The sequence below is a fragment of the Apteryx rowi genome, unplaced genomic scaffold, assembly GCF_003343035.1.
Source record: "Apteryx rowi isolate R43461 unplaced genomic scaffold, aptRow1 scaffold_590, whole genome shotgun sequence".
NCBI classification, from domain to species: Eukaryota; Metazoa; Chordata; class Aves; order Apterygiformes; family Apterygidae; genus Apteryx; species Apteryx rowi.
The window spans coordinates 506,505-527,980 of record NW_020450861.1 but is presented as its reverse complement, the minus strand read 5'-3'; the positions used below and the strand labels follow the sequence as shown (position 1 = coordinate 527,980).

The 21,476-nt window shown below is 45.2% G+C and overlaps 2 protein-coding genes across 12 annotated transcripts in view; both read left to right on the top strand.

Annotated features, from left to right (window-relative positions):
* The first annotated feature begins 4,166 nt into the window (after positions 1 to 4,166).
* On the top strand, positions 4,167 to 4,907 carry APOLD1 (apolipoprotein L domain containing 1). The gene has a single exon (XM_026082767.1). The coding sequence runs from the start codon at positions 4,167 to 4,169 to the stop codon at positions 4,905 to 4,907; it is 741 nt and encodes a 246-aa protein (XP_025938552.1).
* A 6,125-nt stretch (positions 4,908 to 11,032) lies between these two features.
* Positions 11,033 to 21,476, top strand: part of DDX47 (DEAD-box helicase 47) — a 31,795-nt gene continuing 21,351 nt past the window's right edge. For 9 of the 11 annotated variants that reach the window (XM_026082747.1, XM_026082748.1, XM_026082752.1 and 6 more), the window contains exons 1-11: positions 11,033 to 11,184; positions 11,763 to 11,856; positions 13,302 to 13,490; positions 14,180 to 14,251; positions 14,750 to 14,868; positions 15,371 to 15,442; positions 15,588 to 15,704; positions 15,926 to 16,072; positions 16,463 to 16,600; positions 18,009 to 18,079; positions 18,611 to 18,740. In XM_026082747.1, coding sequence (XP_025938532.1) covers positions 11,056 to 11,184; positions 11,763 to 11,856; positions 13,302 to 13,490; positions 14,180 to 14,251; positions 14,750 to 14,868; positions 15,371 to 15,442; positions 15,588 to 15,704; positions 15,926 to 16,072; positions 16,463 to 16,600; positions 18,009 to 18,079; positions 18,611 to 18,740 — 1,278 coding nt within the window. In that variant the 5' untranslated portion in view covers positions 11,033 to 11,055. Of the gene's footprint in view, positions 11,185 to 11,762; positions 11,857 to 13,301; positions 13,491 to 14,179; positions 14,252 to 14,749; positions 14,869 to 15,370; positions 15,443 to 15,587; positions 15,705 to 15,925; positions 16,073 to 16,462; positions 16,601 to 17,994; positions 18,080 to 18,610; positions 18,741 to 18,832; positions 19,486 to 21,476 lie in introns of those variants that run through there. The other 2 variants (XM_026082753.1, XM_026082755.1) reach the window with 2 other exon arrangements.

Sequence of the window (21,476 nt, the reverse complement as noted above, 5' to 3'; positions counted from 1 at the left end):
AACCAGCCCCATAAAAATGTTCCAGATAGCCTACGGCACCTCAGGTCTCACTGGGCTCCTAAGTTTAGGCAACTGAATTGAGCCCCTAGTGATGCCACTGCTGCTGCAATTTGGGCAGTTCAGTAGTTGCTTCACCAGAGGTTAAGCCATCCACATACGGAAATGGGAACCATCAGGGCAGGGAAGAGAGACAAGACAGTCAGCAGTGCTGTACAATTTTATCTTGCCTGTGTTTTTCAGAGCACCCTGTGTCACCCTTTAAGGTGTAACATTCCTCAAATTAGCTCATATACACCATAAGGCAAGACCAGGTACATGTGTAGCCAGGTGAAATGTTATCCCAGGTCAGCTGTTCTTCAAATAAATGTTTTTAGCTCATGCTAAGTTTGAGGCATTAAAGTTAGCTCACCCCTTGCCAGAAGAAGCATAAGCCACCTTTTATTCTTACAGGGAAAAAGTCTGCATGGACAGGCACCGCACAGCAGTGGGGGTGAGAATCAGCTTGCCAACTGAGATATCTGAATGGCAGTGACTACACATAAGCTAGATGTCCCACCTCCCAGTATAGTCAGTGGAGATCCAGGGCTCAGTTCAGATGGCTGCACATAGGTATTCAATGCTATTTATGATGTTGTAGGGCATCTAAAATGTCCACACAGGGCTGTCAGATAAGACACCCGTCTGAAAAGGCAGCTGGATGCCAGCTGTGGCTTTCTACAGAGCCTAACATGTCACTAGACATCTGTGCTTAGACAACTAAATTCCCCCTACATCCTTATTGACATTAATGGGAGACAAGACACCCCACTCACATCAGCTCCTCAGTGCAGGTGTCTTAATCCGCAAGCTGTATCCTCCCCCATCTCATGAGTGCCACCTTGTACCTGTGTCAGTGTGCCTAGGCATCAGTCAGAGGGAGGCAGGACAGGACACAGAATCCCTGACACCATAGGCTCTATGTCAACAGGGACACATACCACTGTAGTCGGTCTAGGGTGGGCTGCACTACTTAATGCCACCAAAAAAATCCCTTTTTCTGAACTCATCCAAAGAATCTGTCTTTGATTAAAGCTGTCCCTGGCTCAGTGTGAAAGGCAGCACAAGCAGTGTCACTGGGGCAGTTCCCTGATCTCCCTGACAATCTCTTCCCTCTGGCCACATCTGGATGTTGGCACAGCTGCCAGGCAATAGCAGGCAGTGAAGGAGGGGATCCCAGGCACCTTGCAAGAGGCACTGTGAATGCAGTCCTGGTGTGCCCACGGATCACAAACAGGGCAAGGAACACAGGGAGATCCCCTCCTTTACAGGTTACGGCATGGTTTTGTCTATGCAGAAGGGGAAGGGATGAGAATTTGAGGCAATCACCTTGTCATTCATCTTGGAGCTGCCTCCCTTTTATGGACCAGAGCACTGCTCTCACACGCCACAGCTGTGCTCCAGCCAGTCACACACACGATTCCCCCACAGAGCTGGGATTTTAAAAGTACACTGGCCTTGAATGAAAGAGATGATTGGCTGATGCTCTACTAGCTCGAGATGTGGAGTAGGGGGAAGCTTCAGGTATCAAGCAATTAGAGGCTCCAGCACAGAGTAAAGTCAGCTGCTATTTCAGGGAAAGGAAGGGCAACTATTCCCTGAAGGGGAATGACTGCACTAGCTCAGAGCCAGGAATAGGCTGGGGGGGGGGGGGGGGGTTGATTTTTTTTTTCCCCTACACTTCAGGAAAAGCGAACACACAATGCTCATTCGCAGGGATCGTTTCCTGAACGTGATGTGTGCTCACTGTCCCTCAGGTCACTTTCCAGTGTGTCACATCCTTCTGCACACGGGAGAGCAGGAAATGGCAAACTCCCAGTATGAGGCAAAGCATTCCCATCACAGCAATTGGTCCACAGGAGCTATAAATTGGTCTCCTCCAGAAACAGACCAAAATTTGTCTTTGGGGAAGTTGGCTGGAAACTAAAGGTAAGTTGGAACCAGCATTCTTTTGGAGTCCATCCGAGCACTGCGTTAGGAAAGCGTCTGCAGTTCAGAAACAGGTTTGGGACTAATGCACACCTTATCACTGGGGAGATTTTTGTCTAAAAGCAGGGGTTGGGTTTGTTTTCTTTTATGCTGGCATAAATCAGTGTATAAGATGACTTGCATTGGTGTAAGGCTCATATTATATATTGAATGACTGTTCTATTAACTGTGCAGTGAGATGACCACTGTTATTACTGAAAACTATGTTCTCAGTAGGAAAATCAGCAAACACACTGCTGAGAGGCTACAGGAATCAATATATTTAATGATCATCATATTGATCCCCTGTTAAGCCTGATGATGCGCTCATTGTTCATTTCAATGTCTGTAACTATTTAGGTTAGTGTTAGTCTCGGTATGTTCAGCTTCATATCTGATTATAGTGTCAAAAATAAGATGACGCTGCCTCCAACTAAGAAAAGAGCAGTGTACCAAATGGTTCAAATAGCCAGATAACACTGTGGGCCTCAGAGAGACTGGGGTAGTTGTTCTGAGGGGTAAGGGGGGATCCTAAAGGGTTCTGTGTGAGACAGATTATAAGTAGAAGAGAAAAAATTGCAGCAAGAATTACCTATTTTTGCTTACACACTTCAAGACGGAAAGACTCTTTATGGTAGGAGGTTTCCTCCTTCCGGAAGACAGTGATTCTGCAGAATGAAAGCCACAAGGATCCTAACCATTCAGTGTGCCAGTGTGAGGGACCAGGTACCTCCAGTTCACACAGTAAAGAAGATTTAGAAGACATAAGCTGTTTGCAGTAGTGAATAGCTTTGCCTTGCTGGCTCTGGGACAGGGTCCTACTGCTACAGAAACTTCTCTTGACTATGAAGGCATTTAGGACTGCAAAGAACTTCTTAGTTCTATAGCTAGACCTTGCTAGGTGCAGAGGCAGTGCAGCATTGCACACAGTGCAGTGGTGTGGAAAACACAAGCTCTGCTCCCATCAGGCAGCTGGTGATGCTACATCACTCCAATTGCCTCCCCATGCCTCAGTTGCCCTATATGTAAAACAGGGCTAATGATGCTGACCTCTTCTGTAAAGCGCTTTGCAGCCTGACAGTGACCTGCAAAGGCTTATTAAATCGTTTCTTTCTACCCTTGTGAGAAAGGAAGGCAAAGAGAGCAAAGCAGAGATCACCTAGCACTGAAACCCTGAAGATTCACCCTCTAGAAGGGGAAGACGTTCTTCTGCTACCTTGTCAGGAAGGTTGCCATAGCCAGTAGTTTTCAAACCTTTTCTATTCACAGGCACCTGTATTTTCCCTCCCAAGGAGTACACACTGACAGGGAGCTTGTTGTTCTGATGTGCCCTTCATGGACCTCTTAAACAAGGTCCATAGGCCTCCCTGCCAGCGCCACTGGGGATCCACAACCATAGGTTGGACTGAGCACCACAGAACAATGGTTCCCAGCTTTGTCTAAACGCTGACGCCAGGTTACAACAGGAAAAAAAAATGTTGCAGGACCTTGAGCTGCAATCAGGCATAAAGAGAGGAAGGATGTTCACAATCCCCGTCTGAGACATCGATGAGCTTCCCAGCTCCTAGATGGAAAAGTCAGATCCTGACTCCTCCCAGCAGCTTCTCCCTGACCTCCTTTAATGGGGAAGGACCCTCAGATAGCAACCTGGGATGGCTGGCTTTCACCTCCCCAGAACCTGGCCTTTCTGTCAAGGATACCTCTGAATATTGCAAATCCTCTGAATCCCACTGTAGGGACAACACTAGCTACTTCTGGAACCATTACTATGCTTGGCACTAGGTCATTTCATCTTAAGGAAGTTTCTGTCCCCAGGGTTAGAAGAGGCATTTTGTGTCTTCATAGAGATGAGAACAACTGTACCTCTGATCCCAGACCTTAAGACACTTTAGTCTTCACAAGGATCAAGAAAACTATTCAGAAGTTTCTCTGTCTGAAGGTTACAGTGGACTATGGTAATTAAATGTGCATATGTGTACGTGCACGTGTGTGTGTGTGTACGTGAGTATGTGTGTGCGTGCAGACAGCAAGCCTTTCATGTAGCTGGGTGAACCAAAAAATTGGCTGAATGCCACCCCTGGAATGGAGGTCCAGGCTGAGCATGTCTCACTTTTTTTTAATATAAATCCCAAAACAGCTTTTTCTGTTTCTGGACAGGGGCTATGGAGAGAAACAGTGCTGCCTTTCCCCAAACACTAGACCCCACACACCACTTCCACACAGTGCTGCTGGATCAGAGACAGAGGCTGCACAGCCAAATTGCACATCTTCATGAGGTGGCTCAGAAAATCAACAAGCTCCGCAAAAGGTCTCTAATTGCCAACATCAGTGGGAGCTCCCTGACCGCTGCAGGAGCAGTCACAGCCATTGTGGGACTGTCCCTGAGCCCAGCCACACTGGGAGCCTCTCTCCTTGCATCAGCTGTGGGTCTGGGTCTAGCCACTGCCGGGGGGGCCATCAGCATCACCTCCGATCTCTCCTTAGTGCTCTGCAACTCCCGGGAGGTGAGGAAGGTGCAGGAAATTGCAATGACTTGTCGGAAACAGATGAGGGAAATCCTCAGCTGCCTGGAATTCCTCTGCCGGGGACAGGGCCCAGGGGACCCCACACTGCTCCAGTCAGAGAAGAGGGCCTCCATCTCACTGTACAACTCCATCTGCTTCATGGTGTTTTACGGCTCCCACAGCTTCCTCGTGCCAGAATACACAAAGGAGGTCACAAAAGTGAGCCAGGCCGTGCTGAAGGCCAAAATCCAGAAGCTGGCTGCTAACCTCGAGACCTGCACCAGGGCAATGGATGAACTCTGTGAACTCCTTGAGTCCAGGACAGAGCTTTCCTCACACACAAGAAATCTCAGCTTGGGCCCTAAAGACACTGCTGAGACCCCAGGATCATCCAGCTGAAACAGTGCTTGCCCCCATGATTAGAACCGAGCTTGGAGACACTACCTTATTAATTGTCACTGTTACCATTAGCACGGCTACCTGCTGTTATTACAATATCAGTGGTGCTCATCCACACAGGTGCTCACTTCTTTCATGTGCCTTATTTATATCTGAACACAAACTTCTCCCTGCCAGGAAGCCAAAGATTCCCCCCTTTGCAGCACCCACCCAGCTGAGGCTGGAGCTTATCATGGACATCAGACCCAGTGGGTACATGGCAGCAGACCCCAGAGCCTGCAGGTCAGCCAGGCAGGGGTAGGCAGGTGCTCCTCAGACCCACATTTCCCTGGCCATCTTCCTGGTTCTGCTTCCCCATGGTAGCAGAAAGTGAGTCAGGAGACTGCTGAAAACCCTGCAGCCCTGATGCTGACCCTGGATTGTAAATAATCTATGAGACTCTGAACAGTGAAGGGGCTGGGACACCCTCAACGAGCCAGCAACTGCCAATTTCCAGTAAAATACAGTTCTGTTATGAAGGTACATCTGGAAATGCTATTGAAGGAAGCAGCCCCAGAAATTACAGACTGTATTGGCAGATGGCTCATCATCCAAGGGTGAAACAGAGGAGCCAGAAAGTATTACCCCTTCTAAAGAAACCTTTCCAGGCTGAGAACCATAATGTTTGTATTCTATTTATTTTCATAAGATTATTTTAAGGCTTTGAAATTGTTTTTAAAGAATTTTTTTTTCTTTTTAAAAGGAGGCCTCCACTCCAAAGGGAAGCAGCTGTTCTTAGAGGCAAAGCAAGTCTGTGGCATGTGAGAGCAAGTTACCCATTCTTTGGTTGTGAGGGACAGCAAGGCTCTGTGGGAAGGGGAAAGTGTGGCCAGAATGCTGAAAGTTATAAAATACGTGATCTTTGGTCACCAGTGACTACTCTTAGGAACCAAAATAGGGAGAAGGAAGGGTCAGAGACCCTGGGACCAGGGCCCACCTCAGGGTACTGGTGGAAGAAAGCAACTGTACCTCATGCAGCAGGGAGGGGACTGTAGGTTGGTGTTACCAGTCTGAGCTGGAGTCCAGCTGTGATGGGAGCAGGTCTAAGAGGTGGTGGTGGGGGGTACTCTCTGTGCAGTTGAACAGCCTGTGAAGCCCACAGTGGTTTGTCTGGGAGGGAGGGAAGGAGGAGGCAGCACTCACAGAGAGCTACACATACGCCTAGGAACGCTCCCTGGGGAAGGCTTCACATCAGCAATACACACTGGTACTAATAATCAAGAAGGGTGCAGAGGGGTAGGATGATTCAGTGTTCAGAGCGCTTACGAAGCAGGAGGGAGGACTGGGACCCAGTTTCAAGTGACTGATCTGCCAAATATGTCCTCTCTGACTTTGGGAAAGTCACTCAACCCCTCAATGCCTGTTTCCTGTTTAAAAATGGGGACAGTAGCACTTCCCTACCTCACAAGGATGTTTCTAGGACAAATATTACAGAGCGCTCAAGTACTGTGATGATAGGGATCATGTCAGTACCTGAAAAAGGTTTGGGGAAGAGACCCTGGAAGCTAGCTTGAGACAACCAAAGGAGTTAATGCAGGGATAATTCCACCTCCACAAGGAGACCCTAGTGGATAAGGGAAACTTCCCTGCACATTCATGAATCAAAATGATCAGAAAATTATTTTGTAATTCTGCAGCACTGAACAAACTCTTTGGGAAGGGCAACACTCCTTCTTGCAAAGCTTGAATCCTCACCCTTTTTTCTCCTCCTCTCATGATCTCAACATTTGTTTTTATATGTAAGAAAAAAGAAAAACTTTGCTCCTTCAGAGCATGACTAAGACATCTGTAATGTTCACACTTTTTTGCTGTAAATGAACAAGTATTCTGCTGATTCAATTAAATGAATATGAAGCAATTTTGTCTCAGTGTCTCCCTGTACACCTGCATGTAAAGGATCACATTCTTACCCCCTGCCTGACTCTTGCTCGATTTCATGCTCCAGGTGCTGCAACTGAGGAATAAGTGAGAGCAGCATACAATCAGTACAAGTGCTTAAAAGTGGAGAATGAGAAGTGAGATCATCAGCTTCATGTCACAGAGCTGGCATTTGTGTACGAGTGTATGCATTTACATTTGTGTGAGAGCATATTCTGGCCATATATGAGCCCATGTGGGTCTCTGACAATATGCAAAACATCACAAGATATTTATGTGTGAGCACACAAGTGTGTTTTTGGGTGCAAATTGCACGCTGTGTACACATGCAGACGCAGTGCAAAATCTTTGCTAGTGCTCCAGCATATCACCAGCTAACTCCACTAAAACACTTAGAGCTTCTCCATTCCTTTCAGTATTGTCATCAACAGGATTTATCTTATCCTAAATAATTAACTGCAGAGATAGCTCTGTTTTTATCAGCATAGAAAAAATTATATAACCTACTTCTTCTCCTGTCCCCTTCCCAGTTTTTGGACAATACAGTGCTTGTTTACCCTTCCCCACACCAGGAACAAACAGGAACATAGGAACAACACAGCTCTGAATGGGCTAATATTGCTGGCTGAAGGATCTGAATTTGATCCAGTGCTTCACAAGCGCTGATTTGCTCTGCTCAGCACAGTCCTGCATTGCAGTCATAGACACCACTTCAAAAGCTGAGGACAAATCAGAGATACTTCTGCTTCTATTCTCAGCCACACAGGCAAAAAATCCCGCTTCTGTTCTGCCTTTCCCTGGTTTAACCCTTCCTTGAGGTCAGGATTTGAGCTGTTGTGCAGCAGTACTGGGGGGGTGTGATCAGACCCAAGGTACCTTACTCTCCCTGTCAGGTCTCAGTCACACCCTGCTCTAGATATGTCTGCTAGGAACACAACAGGAGGAGCAAGCAGAGGGCTGGGCCTCAGGCTGGAAGGTATTTTATACTACACAAGTCAGAGGAGGTATGTGAGTTTGTTTGCTTTAAGACCTAGTCAAGTCTTTTGGACACTTTCTAAGCCAGGCGATCCTGTGAGTCTTTGTGTGCACCCTCACACCTCCATTACACTGATCTAGCAATAAGCAGCCAGGGAAGGAGGTGGTCTGATCCTCCTCATCCTGCTCCAGCCACATCTTCTTGTCTCCTCCCTCACAGCCAGCAGTAGATCTCATCTGATACCCCAGGGAGCCAGCTCCAGGAGTCATGCTGGCAGGAATCTACCACACTGTGAAAGAAGATTCATTTTCTACCAGTTTTGCTCCCTGAAACAGCTTGCTGCTGGGTCAGATGAGCACCAGAGCCGGTACCAAGAAAGCACTAGAAGCAAGTGACCCAGGTTGGGACAGGGTAGCACCTATTCCAATATCGGCTTAGGCACAAGCAACACTTGGGGGAAGTGTCTTATCTAAGCAGCTTTTTTTACTAGCAGTTGTGTTACTTACACCGCAAACCAGTAGATGTGTTGGTTGAACCTTTCCTTTGGTAGTTAGGCAGCAATGGGGAGGGGGTTGATGATTAGCCTGGGCAGGTAGTTATGAAGCCTAGCCTTCTGATGTCATTTTTACTCCTCTTTTATTGAAACTGTTGCAGGGAAGAATGATTCAACGGTGAAGCAGGAATGAGATCATTGTTTTAATACAAAATCCCATAATATATTTTAAAAGTATAATAAAAGGTATCTACAACAATAGTTTCTCTTTGGACATCCCAAAGGGTGGATAGGACCATTTGCCATTAGCTGTGCCCTACTCTACCCATTGTCCATCTTGTTTTATTATGCATCCCTTATAAAATCATTAGCATTATACCTGCACTAAAATTCACCTGCTGTGGATGCTCCCACTCCCGTTCCCTCTAAGGAAGGCTGAGCTTGTAACATGAAGTAGGACTAGGAATGTACTTGGTCAAAGGCCAAGTCTAAAAGCCCTGGAGTGAAAGTTTTAAATCCAGTATAAACTCCAGTGCCCTGTTCTGAAAAGCACAAAACGGGAGACACCATCCAGAGGCAGTACTTATTTTATCACACACAAATGCTCTCCCCAGCAGTTTAGGACAGGAGGGAACTTCCACTCAAATATATCTACTGACAAAAGGGAATTACCCAAACTGGAATTTCACTAGAACAGCTGTAACTTTCCTCTACCTAAAACATCCTCCTACAGCCATTAGTGCACGGGGCGTTATATCTAACCCCCCAAACGAGCATCTACCATATTATATGGGCAATGAGTTCAACAAAGAAGCTGAAGCACTGACTTCCTGTCACATCCCTGACTTCATTTCTTGAGGCATCCTAGCAACTCTTACAAGGGTTCATGTCTAAGTACTGGCCAGGCATAACCTTTAGCACTGCTGATACATAGCAAGCTCACAGAGCAAACTTTTGTTTTGAAACAACTGGTTATAGCTAGTATCCACACTGTGTCTTTTTTTTTTTTTTTATCATTGCTCCTGAGCACAGTGGGACGCAGCAGTTTCATTTCCACTGCTGCCCTGTGAATTGTTTCAGGCTTCCTTTCCTTTCCCTGTCATGCAGAGAGTTTGTTCAGATTTCCTCTCGCTTTCTTCATTGTTTTGGGAGTAGAGGAAATGGCACACTTGGAACTCAGTGACAGATGCTCAGGTAYGTCAGCATTTCCACTGCGAGCACACCCAGCTCGCCTCCCAGGTGGCAAGAGAGAGGGAGGTCTGCTCAGAAACGCAGTCACGAGTTCCATGTTGAAGTCAGCACTGCTGTCGCTTCCAGGCACAAGCTCTTTGATACATTTGCATCCTTTTTCCTAAAGCAAAGGATGTTCACCTAGCTCCAAGGTTGCCCTGCTGCAATCAGCGTTAGGACTGCAGAGCACAGAGGCTACACCCAAACTAGCCACAAACCAGTCAGTTCAGGAACTACAATCATGAAATGATATTTTGCTGCTGCTCTCCCCCAAAGAGCATGAAGTCTGTCACCTTTTTCACCTATCATTGTGCACCCGCAAGCTCACGTCCTAGGTGACAACAGCAGCAACCAAGGGAGCTGGGGAAGTGCTTGCCCACCGACCTCTCTCCAGATTCCATCATTTTATGTGAGTTGCTACAGTTTAGAGTATTGGGGTATGTGTTTCTGGCACTTCAAAGTTGCACACAGGAAATTACCATGAACAGGAAAAAGGGATGGAACAATGATATTTCTGGATTTTTCTCTTTCTCCACACTGGTATTTCAAAAGGTTTTATAGCAGTATTTCTGAAGAAAATGTGTTGTTTATATGCTTGTATTGTTGTGCCTGACTGGCTCATTTTGTCTTGTTCCATCACAATTGTAGAATTTATGAGTATGGAAAAATGACACATCATGCACACAGCCTAAGCAATGTGAATGCTGAGTTGTGGGCCAGAGGCTTAGCCATTCGTGGATAATGCCAAGCAAGCAGGTTTTTACTCAGTGAATTCAATGTGCTCTTATTTCCAGCACAGGTGATCATAGCTCTGTAATTTCCCCTTCCCTGGAGACCTCTCTTCAGTTCAGTGAAAATTTACCCACACTTTTTGATTTGGCAAAGTATAAAACTATTCACATAAATCAAACCCTCTCTGTGGAAGCTTAAACCCATTTAAGTTTAAAGCAAACATCCCTTAAATGCATTTAGAAGAAAGGTCTCCTCAAGTGTGCTGCTTAATAATAGTCTGCTGAATCAGGATGTTTCTGCAGACATGGAAATTCAGCCTTCCCCATTGAATTTGACTCCTTTACATCAGGAGGGGGGAAAATTACGGCATTTGTTACCTCAAGCATTAAACTCATTTCCCAGAGGCCCGAACTCTGAAGAACTCCATACACAAAGAAGATGCCTCCTAACCATGAGAAAACACGATCACCTCTATCTCACAGCAGCACTACCGCTTTGCCTGGTACTTCGATACCGCAGTGCGGCTCTGCCTCCAGAAAGCACAAGGCTAGAAACACCGGCGGCGGCCCAGCCGTGGCGGCTGACTAAGGGCAGGTGGCGAGGCCGTCCCGGCCGTTAACAGCCACCGCCGCCACCTCACCTGCCCGCCCCCACGCGCCCCCGTCGCCCCGGAGACACCGCCCCCCCCTCTCCGATTGGCTCGTTCCCCGGAACTACAAACCCCACAACCCCCCGGGGGGAAAGAACGGCAATTCCCAGAGTGCTTCGCGGCTGCACCGGCTTAGTGGGGACAGTGCAAAATGGCGGCAGGAGAGGCACAAGGGCAGCTGGTGGAGCCGGAGCCGGTAGCGGAGCAGCAGCAGCAGCAGCAGCAGCAGCAGCAGCAGCAGCAGCAGCAGCAGCAGCAGCAGCAGAGCTTCAAGGATTTGGTGAGGCGAGGCTGAGCCGCTTCTGTCCCGGTTTTCGCTCTGCCGTCTCGAGGAGCACCCTTCCCACCCGCGTAGCGGGCCCGGGCCCGGGCTGGCAGCGTGCGCCGCCGCGGGTTTGCCCCGCGCGTGTTGCCGAGCGGGGCGGAGGCCCTGGCGGGAGGTCCGGGGAGCTTAGGCGGGATTGCTGCAGCGGTCTGCGCTCCTCAGCCCGCTGTCTTTATTTTAAATCGCCTTATCTTCCCCTGACGTTTTCCTTTTTCCATGCTCATGTTCCCCCCGCCAGGGGAAGAAGGCAGCTGGATGCATGCGGAAGGCTGCATGTATCAACTAAAAACATATTTGATTAGTTTGTTACTGATGGCAGTCACCTCTAACAGTTTAGAGCAGATCTGTGGTGTTATTGGGAGGGATCACTGTGAGCAACCTACGCTTTCATGTAGTTGCATTGAGGGTCTGTTGGGGTTTGTCTCTGTCAGAGACCAGCTTGATTCTGTTGCAGTATGTTATTTAAATCAGTGATTTGATTCAGGGATCCTTGCTGATGTCTGTTTACCTTTCCTGTTTTCACTAATGTTCAGGGAGTGACAGATGTCCTGTGTGAAGCTTGCGACCAGTTAGGATGGAAGACGCCAACAAAGATCCAAGTTGAGGCTATTCCAGTGGCTCTTCAAGGTGAGCAGCTTGCTTCTCTCATCCCAAATGTGGGGGTGCTCCAGGAGGTGTGTGTGAATAAATTTTGCTGAGTGGAAAGTAAATGGCAGGGATGAGAGCATTCTTGCTTTTTCATCATTGCAGATCTCTGTGTAGAAGTAGTCTCTGTGTTCATCCTTGTGTCCTTCCCAGATGAAACTTGGAATATTCCATTTCCTCCATAACACTGCTTGCAGTTTGATATTTTCAAATGGATACATGGGTTATTGTGTGCTCACTTCTGTTTTGGAGCTCTGGTGTTCTACATTAAATAAAACTGTTACCAATCATTTGAGCTGCTAGTCAGCATTGTCYGTTTCCTTTGTGAAATACCCAAGGATATCTGGGATAGTAGCTCTTCTGGTAGAGCTCTGCAGTGTGTGTCTGAAATTGGAGATGCTTTGACTGGTTACATAGCTTGTGTCATCTGCTTTGCTGTGAGCAGACAATTCTTTAAAGTTAGRTTTCTGGAGTGAGTAATAACCAAGCTACAGTGGCTTTCTGTAAATACCCTGAAATTACAAGGGGAAAATTCAGCAAACGTTTCTGCCTCTGGAATATTAAATATATAATGAAGTACAAGCAGAAATACAGTGTAATGGCACTGATTTAAAATGGGGATAAACTTTCAGTGTCTGCTTTGTCCTGCTACTTAACTGTTGTCAGGCTCCTTTCTTAATTCACATATGAGAGTCTCTCCCCACCCCCCCCCAAAAAAAAATGCATTCCAGAGAAGGCATCCCCAATCTGAGGCCTATTGGCAACATGTTCTTCTTAGCTTCAGGAATTTAGAAGGTCAGAATGCTCCTACAGATGAATTACAACTTCTTGCCTGCAAATATGTCATTCAGTATTGTTCCTGGGCCAGGGACTTGCTGTCTTGCTTTTCTGACTGCAGACTGTTTTAGGTTATTGTTTTAATCTATGTCACAGAAAAGATGGTGGCTTGTGGAACATGAGTTTGGCAGTGCTGTTGTTTTGTAGCTGGTATGACCTAACTCTTGAACACTAGAGTCCTTTTCCTTGTAAGCTGGTAAACTGACAATAGTGGGTCTAGGAATACTTATACAAATGTGAGCAATAGGCTGTAAATTGATCAAGGGATTTAAGCAGTATTCCAGGAAAGCCTTTCTGGGACCTAAAGCCTGTGTATTGGAGAACAAAAGGAATTGGGACTGTAATTATTACTATTACCCAAGTGAAGTCACACTTTAAAAATGCTACAAAAATCTTATGAAGTTCTCTGTTCTGGTCCTTTGTTCTCTTTAATCATTGTGTATCTTTTCTTTTTTCACTGAGTAATTGCTGAGACGGGTCTCACTACTAACCTTGGGGATCTCCTGTGCTTTTTTGCACAATGTTGTGAAGGCCTCTTTCTCTAGTGCTAATTTGTAAATAGTCTTCTCCCTCCTTGCTGTTCCTTGTAGGCAGAGATATCATTGGACTGGCAGAAACAGGTTCTGGAAAAACAGGAGCTTTTGCTCTGCCAATTCTTCAAGCACTGCTGGAAACACCTCAGCGATTGTTTGCTCTTGTCCTCACACCAACAAGGGAGTTGGCCTTCCAAATTTCAGAGCAGTTTGAAGCTCTTGGATCTTCCATTGGTGTCCACAGCGGTGAGTAGCCTTGTGATGTTGGAGCAGTTTTGCCCAAGGGTGAGGGTCAGCAGCATTAGAGTGCAAAGGAAAAGGTGAAGAGTATTTGTATGAAAGGTTGAATGCAAGTTGAGAAAAGCTTCTGACACTAGAAAGCAGACAAGGTATCAAGTTTGAGAAAGAAGCTGTATTTGTGATGTATGGTCTTTTCTTATGGAGTAGTCTGCAGCTCTTCTGCATTGTATGTCCAAATAGTTAGAGGCAGAAGTAGGAAAGAATCTTTTCAAGCACATGATAAATTCACAACAGTAAGTATTTGTTCAGCTAAATTGCATAAAGCTTAGCTGTATAGTGTGATATAGTTTAAAATTTCCTTCAGACTCTCTGCATTGGTGCTGCAAATATCCACATAGCTTTTATGCTTGTAGAGAATATTTTTAGAATTCTTAAATTCTGCAGCTGAGTTAGGCTGTGCGGAATAGTTTCTGCCTACAGCTCTCTAACCATGAAAATAAAATAGTTGGAGATAGCGAGGGTGTCTAGTGTATGGCTTAAGATACCTGGAAAGGTCAGGGGTGCTATGACAAAACATAAAAGAAATTCTCATTAAGAAAGGTAGCCTTTCATTATAGCTGTGGGTGGCAAGGAACTATGGTACAGCGGTCAGCTTGTGCTAAACTGAGAGATTCACTGTATTGTTTGTCCTGCAGCGGTTATTGTGGGTGGAATTGACACGATGTCTCAATCTCTGGCCTTAGCCAGGAAACCACATATTATAATTGGTAAGTCAATGTGCAGGGAGTATGGGGAATGTATATGATCAAATTGTATTTGTCCAAAAACAAGAGTGCCCGAAGCTTTTGTGTAATTGAAGGAGTGAGAGTACCTCCTTACGTATTTCTGTCTTGAGACCTGAGTACTATCTAGTTAATGTTTCTATAATACACACCAGTGAAGTACCTCACTGCTACAAGCTCATTCCAAAACACTTCTGCTAGCCTGCCTTTGGCGTAGTTTTCTATTCCAAGTATTTAAAACCATGGTCTCATCCTTCTTAGTATACATTTCACAGTCCTTCCCCCCCCCCCCCAAAAAGTCTGACTCCATTAGCCTCATTTCAAAACATGTAAAGAGTATTTTATGAAAAGAGTGCTTCCCCCAAAGCAATCTGCCATTACTCGTCTTGGGCAAAGAATCCCGTTTCTGTAACAAGCGACTCTTGTCTGCCTGAATCTCTTTTGCTTTCATTCTTAATTTGCTACCTCTGATTTTGTTGGTAGCAACCCCTGGCCGTCTAATTGATCATCTGGAGAACACAAAGGGCTTCAATTTACGAGCTCTGAAGTACCTAGTGATGGATGAGGCTGACCGGATCCTCAATATGGATTTTGAGACAGAGGTAGGAATGTGCTAAAGGAAACTATTAGAACACCGTATGGGCCCCTTGAAGTAAACACTGTATTGAGCCATCCTGTGGAACTCAGAATGTAGTCACAGTTTGCTATTAATAGTTGCACTAAAGTCTATAGTGAGAATAGAATTTAGGAGAGTTCTACAGAGTGCTAACAGACCTGTAGGGGGCAGTTTGTCTCTGAAGTCAACTGCTTTCCCCAGAGTGCCTGACAGAATGCTATACAGTAGCTGTGTTGACAACGCATGCTTTCCTGCAGGTATGTTGCCTGCTATTGGTACTGTTTGACTTTTGCAGTCCAAGTGTTAGCACAGTATCAGCCCACATCCTCCCTTTAGAAGAGGGGAAGTTTTGGGGACTACTGTTCCTACATGAGCTCCAGATTGCACACATGCAGCACCCTTCATTTGGATGATTATTATATTTGGAGGGAACTCGTGTCTTCACTGCTGTTGTGTTCAGCACTTCCCTTTCCATATTCTTTCTACAGGTGGATAAGTTATTGAAAGTGATTCCTCGAGACAGGAAGACATTCCTGTTTTCTGCCACCATGACCAAGAAGGTGAGAGCAGAGCACCTGGTTTTAATTCTCTTCTATTGGGCTATACTAGCAAGTAGGCTGCCTGATACAGGTGGGAACACATCTAGGAATAGGTTTGTGATAAGACCTCTGTCTGCATAGTAGTAACTTACTTTGATATTCTCAGGTACAAAAACTGCAACGTGCTGCTCTTAAGGATCCTGTTAAATGTGCTGTTTCTTCCAAATATCAAACAGTTGAAAAGCTACAGCAGTACTATATTTTCATCCCCTCTAGATTCAAGGTAGTATCACTTCTGTTTTTTCCCTTTTCTGACTGTCTTGTCATTCCTACCTCTGCCAAATATCCTGTTATCTTCTCTGGCTTGTACTTAACTTCCCATTGCTCTAATGTAACGTATATGATTATCTGTTGTCTTCTGTGTTGTTGTGGGGGGGGGGGGTTAATGTTTTTCTTTTTTTGTCTGTATTTTGTTTGTTTGTTTTTTCTCCTGATTCTTTACAGGACAGCTACCTGGTTTATATACTGAATGAACTGGCTGGAAACTCCTTCATGATATTCTGCAGTACATGTAACAATACTCAGAGGACTGCTCTACTGCTCCGTAACCTGGGATTCACTGCCATCCCTCTCCATGGGCAAATGAGTCAGGTATGAGCATACCCTGCGGTCTGGATGAGACAGGAGATGTATCACTTGGGAAATGGGCTGCACCATACTGGGTCACAGCTACCTTGCAGGAGGGCGACTCCACAACTGGTGAACTGGACCGGCCCCCAGAACTTAATCTAATGTGAATGCTGTGACTGATTTCTGTAATAGTTCAGAGACATTAGAAAAGTGAGGTTCTTGAGGGTTCCCCCCGCCTCCCCAGTTCTTCTGTAACAGTATTTCAACAAGAGCATATGGACTGGAAGCGAACACTTTCCTTTTTTTAAATATATATATATATATATATGTGTGTGTGTATATATATATATATATATATATATATATATATATAAAAAATGACTACTTGATTCTTGTCCTCTTCTCTTCCAGAATAAACGCTTGGGCTCCCTAAACAAGTTCAAGGCAAAGGCACGGTCTATTCTGCTGGCTACTGATGTTGCAAGCAGAGGTCTGGACATACCACATGTAGATGTGGTGATAAACTTTGATATTCCTACCCACTCTAAGGTGAGTTGCTCCGTGTGGGGACTGAGGGCTTCCTGTCAGTAGGAAGCGTAATGTTGAGCCTTGAATCTCACCAAAGGAACAAAGACTTTACTTTTCTCTGTTCTGCTGACTGGAAGTCTAGTTCACACTTTTGTAGATGAACAGATGTGGTGCAGCTTCTGTGACTGAGTTGATATTTCAATTTGGGGTGGGCTGATCTGAACTGTAGAACTGATCCCATAAGTTTGGTGGGGGGAGGGGGGGCAGACTCTGTGGCATTGTATGTCTCCTTGGAGTATGCATTCTATTGTGTCATACTTAACTACTTCCAAAATCTGGAAGCCCTTATCTTTCTTCCCATGACTCAGGTTCTGCCTTAGCATTTTAAGCTGTTTGTGGGATTTGTTTGTTTGTTTAAAAAAAAAAAAAAAAAAAAACTTCTCCCCTTTATGTCCAGTGAGGATTTGCTCAAGAAAGATGACTTTGTTTCACCTTCATATCACAAAAGTACTGCAAACTGAAAAATGTGAGTTACTTTCTTTAAGGAAGAAAGTTAGTATAGTATTATCTTAGGAATGTGACTTTGTTTCCCAGCCCAGTTCAGAAAGCACAGTATTGACACGCAGTTCAGTGCTTGCTGTTGTTCCCTGTAACAGTTGAAGGTACTATGCATTGTAAACAGAAGACAGCATAGTCATTCTTCTGAAGCCATTCTTTTTGTCAATGTAAAAAGACAAAAGGTAAATAATGATTAGGGGGAGCAGCATGAATAACATGCTACTGTTTTTGTGCACCTCCCTTCGGATTAACTGTCTCACAGAACACTTCTCTCCCTTTCTCATATCACTTAAGTGATATCCACAGATATTGCATGAAGGAGAGTGTCTTAATTTCCATAATGCAGTATAAAACCTGGAAAGCAACCTGGAACTATTTAAATAGGAGGCTCAATAGATCAGAAGTTTCCAAACTATTCTCATTCATCCTCCCTTCCACTGTGCCTGCCAATTTTATATCTACTTGCCAGATAATATCTGGAAGACGGACAACAAAGAGTACTAGATGCTGAGGCTGAAAATGGATGTGTTGGTCCACTTCTGTTTTAAATATTAGCTTCCCAAGGAAGTGACAGTTCCATTAGCAGAGTCATTTATCATTTCTGTCCTCCAGTTTTGAACCATCAGGTGACATCTCTTCTTTGGAAAAGGAAAGAATTTGGACAGCTGTGAAAACCAAAGATATGCCTCTACAAACCAGCATCCTCTCAGATCCTAATATTGCACACAGTTCCAAGCATTTAATCCTGGCCCTGCTTTGTCCCCAAGCTCTTTTTCTTTCCTGAAGAAACAATAATATGGCATATTGTCTAGGACCTGTCCTCTGTGTTTGATGTGCATATCTTATTGCTTATCAAGAAAACTGCTTTCAGGATTACATTCATCGTGTGGGGAGAACAGCTCGAGCTGGGAGATCTGGCAAATCTATCACCTTTGTCACACAGTAAGTGTTAGAATATGGTGGATTATTTTTTCCTGCTGTATCTCAGAGCAGATTATATCTGATCTCATCCTAGGTGAGAAGGAAATACTACTACTTATTTTGAGGCAGCAGTTAGATTTATTTAAAGAGGGGAGCATTCAAAGCCTGGGGAGGGGGGAGAGAAAGATCTAGGATAAATTCTAGAGGCAGGCATGAAACTAGCAGAGCTAATTGTCTATAACTTGATTATAAAAATGTACATATATTATACAATACATGGTGCAAATTAAATAAGAAACTTGTTTTTTGATAAATGCTGAAGTATTCCTTTTAAAGAAAGTCTTTGCCAAATAATTCTGAAAGGAGTTAAGTCAGTGAAACTGCCACCAAGGATGGCACCTTTTGGATGCAGGTAGAGTTGCTTCTGGGACCATCGGCACAAACTAACAATATCTGTGGGCTGAAGATGAGGGGCAGTGTCTGTGGGTAAAAACAGTTGAAGCCTTCTTGGAAAGGCTGATTCAAGTTGGTGTTTGTCTTTTCTTTTCCCAGGTATGATGTAGAGCTGTTCCAGCGCATTGAACACCTGATTGGCAAGAAGCTGCCAGCATTCCCCATGCAAGAGGAGGAGGTCATGATGTTGACAGAGCGTGTGGCTGAGGCCCAGAGATTTGCTCGAATGGTGGGTGGTGGCTTTTGTCCCCGTACTTACAGTTGCAGTTTGGATCTCTTTGTCTGCCAGAACTCTTGGTCAATCACCTGATTGCGTTGCAGGAACTGCGGGAGCAGGGAGAAAAGAAGCGATCTCGGGATGGTGATGATGATGACACAGAAGAAGCTATTGGTATCAGGAATAGAGTGGCAGGTGGGAAAAAGAAGAAAAGGAAAGGCTTCTAGCTCATGTTTGGACAAACTTTTACCTTCCTCTTCATGACTATGTGAGGTTGGGGGGAAAAAAGAAGTCTACCAAGCCATATCCAGTGGATTTTTTTCAGAACTATTTACCATTAATTTGGGGAATGCAGCTGGAAAACAATTTTCCCTCCTCTGCTTCAGCAGTGCCCTCACTCATTACAGACTGAGCCTGGTCTGTTGTAGTACCATGGGATCAGTCTTCCTTTCAGATGCCAGACCATCCCCTCTGGGCTTGGAAGTAGCTGTGGTCTGGTCCAGCTCATTCTCGAAGAGGTGCTGAAGAGAAGCATGGGTGCATGCAGTGTGGGTGCAGCTTTCCCATTGCTGCAGCTTCTTTCTCACTACCCAACTTGCTGAGTGCATCTGATATCAGAGAGGCCTATCAGAAGAAGGAAGAGAGGAAAAAGTAAAAGAAGCAACAGTTTTCACAGCATGGCTGTGATGCCCTTGCCTTAGTTAAAGGACATGTACTGTGGAGAGCTCCAAATATATTTTACTTAATTTTAAAGCTACCTGGTTTTCCTTGTCTCATCACTGACCCATTCTCACTTTAAGCATTGAGCATTTGAGCATTTATCCTATTATTCCATGAGCCAGCAATGTGCCCATGTGGCCAAGAAGGCCAATGGTATCCTGGGGTGCATCAGGAAGAGCATTGCCAGCTGGTTGAGGGAGGTGATCCCCCCCCTCTACTCAGCCCTGGTGAGGCCACACCTGGAGTGCTGGGTCCAGTTCTGGGCTCCCCAGTACAAGAGGGATGTGGCACTACTGGAGCAAGTCCAGTGTAGGGCTACAAAGATGATTAGGGGACTGGAGCATCTTTCTTATGAGGAAAGGCTGAGAGAGCTGGGCCTGTTCACCCTAGAGAAGAGGAAGACTGAGAGGGGATCTTATCAATATATACAACTATATTAAGGGAAGGTGTCAAGAGGATGAGGCCAGACTCTTTTCAGTGGTGCCCAGTGACAGGACACGAGGCAACGGGCACAAACTGAAACACAAGAAGTTCCATCTGAACGTGAGGAAAAACTTCTTCACTGTGAGGGTGACAGAGCACTGGAACAGGTTGCCCAGAGAGGTGGTGGAGTCTCCTTCTCTGGAGATATTCAAAACCCGCCTGGACGCAATCCTGTGCAATGTGCTGTAGGTGACCCTGCTTGAGCAGGGGGGTTGGACTGGATGATCTCCAGAGGTCCCTTCCAACCTCAACCATTCTGTGATTCTGTGATCAGCTCTGCCAGAAAATTGTCGTCTTAGGTCACTCTTCTCAGCGATTCAGACATGACATCAATACCTTCTGTGTTGGCTGAAGAGTGGCCCAGAACAGAGTAAGCCTGTTCTAGCTGGATTGAGCCATTCACTGTCTGCAGTTGGATTCAGAATCTGGAGTGATTGGCAAGTTCAAGGGCTGGTCAAGGCTTGGAAAGTTGTTTTTGTGGCTGAGTCTTGTAGTACCTGAAAACGAACACGAGAGGGTGGTATTCGCATAGTCAAGCAGCACGTGGGCCGGGTCTTAAGAGGAAAACGGGTATAGAGGCTCTTTCTATGTTGTCCTACTTATTCCCCAGGCAGTTTTCACTACGTCTTATGCTGAATTTAGTGTCATATAAGTAGATTCTTGCAAGAATGGGAGAAATATACTTTTATTCATATCAGACCAGGAGTTTAGTGCTAGTTTCCCCTGGCAATATAAAAGTTTATATTGGCCATTTTTCTTGGTGAGCAGAGTGAGAAGCTGCATATTGATCATCCAACATAAAAACTAACCATTAGAACTACTCACAAACTGGACTTTCTGCTCTGAAAAATTGAATGTTCAATTGGGGCTTTTTTATCTGAATGAAAATCAGAATTTTCTGGAATAGTCAAGACCAGCAGAATGGTTGCTTTCATAGTGTTAACATAAATATAACGTATATGTACATACACCAGTTTTTTGTTTTGGGTAATGCATTTTGCAAAATATGAGTTTTAACAAAGCTGTGTTTTTTAATGAGGGCAATATACATGTTTACTTTTAAATCACCTGTTTTCTGCATGAGGGACAAATGCACTCCCTGGTGTGAAAAGTGTGCTAGTGTCTTTTTTTTTTTTCATAGTAGTTTATTCAGATCTCCCAAATGCTCACCTTCAAGTCTGATACCTCCAAAGCAGGCTAAAGAAGGGAGGAGCAGCAGCAGATGAGTAAGGGTACAGCCCTTGGACATGTTAACTACTGAAAGCATCCTTATAATGTAGGAAGATGGTGTGTATCTTTTGTGAACATCTGCATCTTTATGCAGAGAGGCAGGGGTGAAAACTCAGTAATGAGAACATGTTAATCCTCCAGGGTCATTTGATGGCATCCCCCTGGGGTAGGAGGAAATGTCTATAGAATGTACCAGAGAAGGAGAATTGAAAGATGAATAAAATGAGCAAGTATGTGGAGGGGGAGACATGTGAACACTTGTTCCCAAAAGAGCACTGGTGTTCCTGACTGTTTTTCCTACCTTCTGGATGCTTG

What these genes read in the sequence shown, in the direction of transcription:
- APOLD1 (XM_026082767.1), top strand. Translation starts at nt 4,167, where the DNA reads ATGGAGAGAAACAGTGCTGCCTTTCCCCAAACACTAGACCCCACACAC.